Raw genomic sequence first — 8,391 nt, forward strand, 5'->3', positions numbered from 1 at the left:
ATCTGTAAAGTGTCTTGAGATAACTCTTGTTATGAATTGATACTATAAATAAAATTGAATTGAATTGAATTGAATGTATGACAAAACTGCTGAAACTTCAGACTGTTGTTTTCTCAATTCCTCTATGTCCTACATTTGTCTTACTTTTAGCGAAATCCCATGCTGACTACTCTCGGTGTGCTGGAGGAACCATTAGGGAACACGCGTCTGCATGTAGCCCGACTGGTGGCCTCTCTGCTGTATACCAGCTCTGCTAGCCACGCGGTCGTAGCACAGGAACTCTGCCGACTCAATACAATGGACCTGCTACTGGTGAGATAAGCAATGGATTTTCAGAGCGCAATGTTGAGGAAGTGATACATGTTAAATGTCCCAATTTTTTAAAACCTTTTTCAGGACTTGTTCTTCAAGTATACATGGAACAACTTTCTGCACCTTCAAGTGGAGCTTTGTGTTGCTGCCATCCTCCGGCCCTGTGCACATGAAATGAGACTTCCGCCTGGCTTGGGATCCCAGGAAAATGTTGAGCCTCAACAATATGCTTCACAAGAGCAGGCTTTGACTGAAACCCCTTCTGAACCTTCAGTCACCCCTGAAAACTCTGCACACAATCTAATGGTGACTCATGTAGGTGTCTCTGCTTGTGTCTGAAGCAAGAGGCTTAAATGGCATTGCATCTACTGAAAAAGCCCAGGTGGTGGTTCATTATGATTATTATCTTTGTCTCTCTAAAGTTGTTCCAGCACTGCCACCTTGTCCAGAGGATTCTGGAGGCTTGGGAAGAGAATGAAAAAATACAGTAAGGAACTTAATGGCTTGCTATTGTTTTTGCTCACAGACTGTAGCCTATGGGGTAAGTGTGGTACTTCTGTTTCAGGTCAGAAGGTGGTATGAGAAGAGGGTACATGGGACATCTGACCAGGATTGCCAACACAGTAGTCCACAACCTGGAGAAAGGCCCGGTTCACACACAGATTAGTAGCCTCATCACAGGTGTGTGTACATTCCCATTCCTATGTGAAAGAAAGTAGGAATTTACACAATTGCCAATCAACTGACATTTTGCTTTCTTAATGCTGCTGTTTTTTTATGTAGGGTTGCCAGAGGACTACAGAGGGCGCTGGGAAACCTTTGTAGACCAGACCCTGTCGGAGACTAATAGGAAGAACACCATAGATCTGGTAAACACACAAACATATGCTCACATGCATTATTGAATAGTTGTTTGTTATACAAAAGAACTTAAACTTCCTTTGCAATGGTTTTTCCATGTCCAGATTGGCACTGGAAGCCCACGCCCTTCCTCAGAGGATGATATGGAGAGCCCCTTCCCTAAAGAACTGACACTACAGCAGGTACACATACATAAGCACACAGAGACACAAACAATATTGAGGGCTTCTGTTATCAGAAATGGTTATCTAATTCCAGTGTGTTTTAGGCTTTTTCAGACTACCAGATCCAACAGATGACAGCTAACTTTGTGGATCAGTTTGGCTTTAACGATGAGGAGTTCACTGATCATGACGACAGCATTGGGTAAATGAACTGATATTCCTCTCTGTATGACAGTGAATTGAACTATTGTTATTTGAGTGATTTCTACTTCTATGGCAGGGCAACGTTTGACCGAATTGCAGAGATCAATATCAATATCGATGCAGGCCAGGACACTGTGAGTTCATTTAGATTATTTACACAAATGTATTTGCTCATTTGTGCCATTAAGTGTGTCTGTAATGCCTTGTAAGTGTCTTTTGTTAATTCTTAAAGAAGCATTAATGAATCTTTTGGCCACTAGGGGACATAATAAAAATAATCAAAACAACCACATCATTCAGGTCAACCTAATCTTAGCATATGTTATGCAGCATTAGGAATATCAATGTATACTGACTAAACTTGATACATTTACTATGTCCACCTGTTCTTTGCAGGCTAATACAGCTGTGTTTGAGGCCTGTTCCAAGGAGAGGATTCATCCCTTTGATGATGATGAAGAGGACATTTGGGAGGAGAAAGAGATAAACTTTGCAACACAAACCAAGTCTCGTAACAGGTAGGTGCACAACAGTAAATACAGATGCTAACAATGCTCTGGATTTTATTCCAGCACTATGCTTGAAGTTGGGAATTATGTATGTGACATAATTGCCCTTGCTCAACCAAACGTACTAAAACGTTTTGTTTGATTCAAGGTTTGGTGGGTCACGATCATCCCAGAGCCCAGCAGCCAATAAAGATTGTGATAGGACAGCAGCTTCTGGCACTGAGGTGTCTGACAGAGCAGCAGACTCAGACTCTGAGGAAGGAGAGGATCCTAAAGATTACCTGGATCCTTTCTCAAACCAGGGCCAGACCGAGGCAACAAAGAGTGAGATATATTATATTCTACGGTAATGTATAATTGTTTAGCCCTATATGTTAGGGCTAAAGCAGGTTTTAACCATGTGTGTGGTGCTTTTCACACTCAGACACTGGCTGGATAGCAGACTTTGGGGATGTGAACTCAAAGGCTCCTGCACCAGGAGGAGGCTTTTCTGCCTGGGACACGCCAGCCTCCCAACCAGCTGCCGCAGAGGCAGAGGAGAAAGGATGGGCCAAGTTCACTGACTTCCAGCCTTTCTGTTGGTGAGTCTGATTATGGTCTAGCATGAGGAGCTTATTTGGAAAATTGCATCTTAAAGCTTTGTTTTGATGAACTGCTGATATGATGTATAGTATACACTACTTTTAGTAACTAAATCAAAGAATACAAAAAAAGAATTGTGTGATCCCGTTGTTTCTCTCTCTTCTCAATTACCTATTTTTCCCTCAGAAACCATTGGTAATTTTGTAATGTCAGTCACAAATCTTGTGGGGGGCATAATGCAGGTTTGCATCAATATCTGGCATTTCTTTACAGCTTAAAGTTAAACAAATAGAATTTTCGAACCTTGTTGGACCCATTGTCCCAAAAAGCATTCCTATAGTTCTTTTTTTTTAAAGAATTAAACTTTTTTGCACAGGCAACCATACCCACACTATAATAGGGATAAATTCACCCTTAAATTACAATGACTGTGGGTCTGTAGTATTAGCTTTGCTGGATTTTCTGCATGTTTACTTATTTGTGTAACTTATGCCCCCAGCTCTGAAACAGGCCCCAGATGCAGCTCACCTGTGGACTCTGAGCTCAGCGGATCTGGCAACACCAAATCAAACCAGAACCGTAAGTTGCTCCAGCGTGGCACAATCAACTACATAGTCAATGGGCTTTAAAAAAAAGAAATTCAGTCACATGATCATTTTTTCAACTTTTTAATTATTTCAAAGTTGACAATTGCAAATACAGACTTAATACCACAATACATTTTTCATTCTTGTATTCAAATTAATATAAGAAAATGATAAACAGTCAAAGAGTAGTAAGTGAAGTAAGTTTACTCTTTAATCAAAAAGTACAAACACATCATTCATGAAAAGTCACAATTTCGTAACAAATTTATTTCCTCTGAATTAGAACGCAAACATCTTTTAGTTGGCCAACTGCTGAGATAATGTGATGAAGTGAGATAAGGTCATAGAGTCATATGACCCAATCCTACAGTATATGCATTTGGCAGCTCATTACTGCTACCTCTTAATCTCTTATTTCTGAGATGAGTTGACCTTAAGGGAACTGAGTGTACATCCACGTTCAAGTCAGAGGATTTCTTCTCCCTCGCTCTCCGCAGCATGTGTGTGGAGTGTGTGCGTGGCGAGAAAAGCTCCACTGGTGGCATCAGACAGCTCTTCCTCCAGCAGCTCAGAGAGCGATGAGGAAGAAGGAAAGAAGAAGTCTGCAGCAGGCGAAATGGTCACCAAAGAGACCATCACCACAGGGGCTGGCAAGGAGACAATTCGGCTCACAGTGGACGCAAAAAATGAAAGGGCAGTCTTCAGCAGGTAGACACGCTCCCATACAAATGATGTGCAGCTGCTCTGTCTTGATTGGTTCAGCGTGTCCCCCTTCTCCTATTGTAGTGTTGTAAGTGCTTTTATAGAGCCCTTCTTCCCCTTTCCTACCCACAAAACCTTCCCCCACAATTTTACCTCCACCTCTCTGTTTTTCTTCTGATATTGCCCTCCTCCTGTCTGTTCCCTCCTTTCTCATCTCCCCTTGACTCCAGAGTATTCAGACCAGCAGTCAGACGGTATGTTGTGCTTGAGGTCCTTTTCTATGGAGTGCGGAATGCGTTCCTGAAATTGTAAAAGGATTTAAAGAGCCATCATAAGCACAGATGTGCCACATGTTTTTGTTTGCTCGTTGCATTTAACAGGATGTGATGTAACAATTCCTTGCCATAATTCGTGACAAGCCTAATTCATCACAAAAAATCTAATAAAGCACAACAAGTAGCTTGTAGAGAACCTACCTCTGTTTGGATGCAAGGCTTATCCTTTATTCCAGACGATGACCTCTGGCATTAAACAGTCCACTCAGCAGTGGCCTGTTATCTTATGAAGTTAAACTTAAAGGTGACAGCAGTGGATAACTATTCACTGTGGTTTTATGATACAGATCATGCTTGGCTCAGTCATTACATTAATAAAGCCAAAGTTGATATGATTTTTTTTTCTTTCAGAGCACCCACACTACTAACAGAATGTCAGACAGCATGCTTTGAACAGAAGTTGCTACCAATCCAGCATATCAACATTCTAACAAATCAACACATTAGCAAGTTACTAACAAACCGTGCATCTACAAGCATTATACAATTAAATAGATCCTACTTGGAATCTTGAGAGTAACTACCTGAGCACAAACCTTAGCAGCTGTGTGCCTTACTCACTTTGATTTTGGTCAGTCCCAGCCAGCTATATTTTGGCAGTAATAGAAGAGTGGATACACACGCTGCTGTACCCACTGGGCTTGGTAACGGCCAGTGTGGACACCTGAAAGCAGACAACTGTGGTAATATTTAGCCTATAGCAGAAAGTATCATCTGCAGTTAGTTCTGTTAAATTGACAATCCCTGGCTAATCCCACAAGTTAGTTACAGCTTTATTTGTTGTTTTTTGCAGCGAAGCAGATAAGGTACCGGTAGAGGGACTCTCCATCAAGGACAAGAAGAAAGGCAATGAGAAAGAAAGCGAAAAGGGAAAGAAACACGAAGACTGTCCCAATCCAACTACCACCAGTCCAACTAAGCAGTCAGCTGCTGTCACACAGTAAGTGTGTGTCTGTATACAGCTGAATAAAGCAGGCGTGAGATCACCATATAAAAACAAATACTTCAAATCCTTGGTCAAACACCTCCCAAGAACAAATTTGGGTGGTGCCAGAAGTATCAGTGTAAATTATATCAAAAACCTTGGCAGATAAAATTAAACTTGTCTGAATTTTCTTTATCCTGTGTATCTTAAAAACAAAATTTTGTAATGTTTTTTTTTTTTCTTTAACCTTACAGAGAGACGCAGCCCTCTGCTAATGGACCGGCTTAACGATGCAGCACAGGCACACACACACACACACATGCACACATACACACACGCGCGTGCGCTACATACCTATCCATTCGACACACAGCAATGCCACCTTTGCTTCCTGTTAGCAGCCCTCCAATGCCCTTTTTTGTGTCAAAAGAATGGAAGGTCAAACAGCCCTTAACACTATGAATGCTGGATAACACATAACTACACATAAGTACATTGATCTCTCCTTCCCCTTCATGACATAATTACAAGTGGACCGCTTCTAAAAAAAGGAATGTGTGTTTTAAAGAACATTTCATAGTACCAGACCCCAATGCCAAATTCTGTATGATTTTCCCATTGGACTTAGAGTGACGACACTCTTACCTGTTGTGATGAGCAGAGGTTACACTAAGAGTTGGAGTGCCAGCTGTTGCACTTTAAGAAAACAAATACCGAGGTCTGAAATTTGACCTTTATTCAATTCAGCAGCACATTTCATTGTTCAAGCATGTCTGGGCACTAAATCACTGTCCAGTGATTTTTTTCTTTTTTCTTCTTCTTCTATTAGAGCTTTTGACTGTTTACACTTTAGTAAAGAAGACTGTATTCAAATAATCAGCCAAGATTACAGAAGCCAAGATGCTTGCAAAACTAGCCGCCAGTTTCTCTTCAGCATTTCAATGTACATGCCAGGCAGACATTTCATTAGTGCAAATGTGTGAGTGATAAAAATGTGCTTTTTTTCATACATGCTACTGGAAAGATTTCTCAGTCCAAGTAAGATTTCTTTGCTATGATCATGTGCAACATAAATGCTCTCTTTTTGTTAATTTGGAGTATCAGATTTTAGAGCATTATGTCACTTCCTCCTGAAACCTCTGACAGATTCCGGTAGTTTAGAGGTGTGTGTGTGTGTGCTGGTGTATCCATGTGTGTAGAGATGTGTGTGTGTGTGTGTGTATGTGTGTTTAAGCTCTGTCTGAGGTACAGCGTGCATCTTCAGGTCAAAGGAGAGGTATACAGCTACAAAGAAAGCACACATGTGTAATTAACAGACACACACACACACACACATACTGTACTATACACACATGTATACACACATGCAAAAAAAACAAAAAACACAGTGATGTACACATACTAATTCATATCACCCTCAGAGCTGTTTAATGTAATATTTGTGAAATTTAAACCTGTATTAGGTTGTGGCTATTCTTGGTAATATGTAAACGTAATATAAATGTATACAGTATATATAAACATTATATCTATTTTTGGAATAAATCCAATGTATGGAAAGGCGGTTGTTTTGCAGGTTGCAACGTGTATATTGTATGTGTGTGTTGTACTGTTGAAATGAGGCAATAATGATGTCTGTGTTTCGGTTAATACCCCAGCATCAGTTCCTGTTCCTTTGCTTCATGCTTCCTACGCGGAGGTTTGGGAGGGAGTCAGTAGTCTGCGCTGTGTCTTCTGTATTACTTACTTAAAGGATCATACCTGTTTATTAGAATTTGGGTCTTTTTTTTTTTCATTCATCGGTTTTAAACAAAATACCAGTCTAACCAGTCTTATTACAAATAATTATAATAAGAAAAAAACAAAGTTGAATATTAAAATAATACCAAAACTACTGCTTCAACTTATACGCTTCATCATATAACATATGTGCACATACCTTTCTCATGTAGTGAGGGATTATTATCATCTAGAGTTGATTAATTCATAAATTGATCGGCTGAGAAATATTAGGTAACTATTTTTGATAATGAATTAGAAAAAAAAACATGAACCCGTTTCATTTTTTCAATTAACAATGACTTTGGACTGCTAATCAAACATAAAGAATTTGATGGCATAACTTTCGGCTGGACATTTATTATTTACTATTTCAAGACAGTTTTTAGATCAAACAATTGTTTAATCAGTAAAATGCTCGTCAGATTAACCGATAAAATAATCATACATGGGAGTCATGCTCTCAACACTTGGATGAGCACACATTCATGTTAGCCTCCCAGTAAATTTGTTTAGATAATCTGATTAAACAGTGGGCTTGTTTAAAACCGGTTGGATTGCCTCTCTTGCAAAAAGTATAAAAACAAGACCCAAGTTGTAATAAACCAGAATGATTCTTTAAAGTTAGCATGTGCCAGACAGTCATGCTTTACTATATCCTTCTCCTCGGCTCTCTTTCTCAGGGCAGTAGTTGACTTTAATTGCATATATGCCTGTGGAACGATTAACATATAGATTGTTGTATTTGTTTTAAAAGCACTTTTTCAAAAAGCACTTTTGGTTTGTGTTTGGTGGTGCCAAGTGCCACCACATTATTCCCCACTCAAAGAGGTGGGAACGTCTGACTTGAACGAGTGAATTATGTAGATACTTTTTCTTCAATGCTTTCTGCCAAAGTGTGTCTTCCCACCAGTGTTGCAACTGGGTTTCATATCTGTGAAGTAGCTTCCTTTCTTGCAACGGTGTAATAGGTCTAGATTTATCTAAAGCAGTCTTAGTTTGATTCCTTTCACGATTTTTTTAGTCATGTGATATAGTTATCAGCAGTAGGAGAGGATACTACATGTCAAGGAAAGACTTTGAAGATGGATCAGATATTTTTCTTTTATCCGTTCAGCACTTTGAGCTGTTTGAAGGGCAGCTGCACAGAGAGTAAGCATTGGATGAAGTCAGGGTTAGAGGAGAAAAACTGCAGTTTTTCTGTCAGGGTTTATGCAGGATGCCAGCCTAACTTAGCCCCGCCCACAACATCCGACTTGATCCGTTGTGGAGCAACTATGCTTGGCCCAGAAGTGTTCGGACCAGTCCAATGGTCAGGGCGGACTTTATACTATGATGGACAAAAGATCAACATTAATGTAATCCATCACGTCACCAAAGAGCGCTTGGGTTGAACTTGTTTACAACAGAGACAGCTGTGAGATGTGTAGA

General features: G+C 40.0%; 1 protein-coding gene across 1 annotated transcript in view; it reads left to right on the forward strand.

Moving 5' to 3' along the window:
* ppp6r2b (protein phosphatase 6, regulatory subunit 2b) overlaps nt 1–7,219 on the forward strand; it is an 11,311-nt gene extending 4,092 nt beyond the window's left edge. Inside the window, exons 9-24 of the mRNA XM_034879036.1 lie at nt 151–312; nt 397–627; nt 735–799; nt 878–993; nt 1,096–1,181; nt 1,278–1,355; nt 1,442–1,539; nt 1,618–1,675; nt 1,938–2,059; nt 2,199–2,374; nt 2,475–2,631; nt 3,132–3,211; nt 3,717–3,927; nt 4,152–4,175; nt 5,050–5,196; nt 5,436–7,219. Of these exons, the coding sequence (XP_034734927.1) occupies nt 151–312; nt 397–627; nt 735–799; nt 878–993; nt 1,096–1,181; nt 1,278–1,355; nt 1,442–1,539; nt 1,618–1,675; nt 1,938–2,059; nt 2,199–2,374; nt 2,475–2,631; nt 3,132–3,211; nt 3,717–3,927; nt 4,152–4,175; nt 5,050–5,196; nt 5,436–5,469 (1,845 nt within the window). The 3' untranslated portion in view covers nt 5,470–7,219. The remainder of the gene's footprint in view (nt 1–150; nt 313–396; nt 628–734; nt 800–877; nt 994–1,095; nt 1,182–1,277; nt 1,356–1,441; nt 1,540–1,617; nt 1,676–1,937; nt 2,060–2,198; nt 2,375–2,474; nt 2,632–3,131; nt 3,212–3,716; nt 3,928–4,151; nt 4,176–5,049; nt 5,197–5,435) is intronic.
* Nucleotides 7,220–8,391: the final 1,172 nt, after the last annotated feature.

Source organism: Etheostoma cragini, chromosome 8, assembly GCF_013103735.1.
Source record: "Etheostoma cragini isolate CJK2018 chromosome 8, CSU_Ecrag_1.0, whole genome shotgun sequence".
Classification (NCBI taxonomy): domain Eukaryota; kingdom Metazoa; phylum Chordata; class Actinopteri; order Perciformes; family Percidae; genus Etheostoma; species Etheostoma cragini.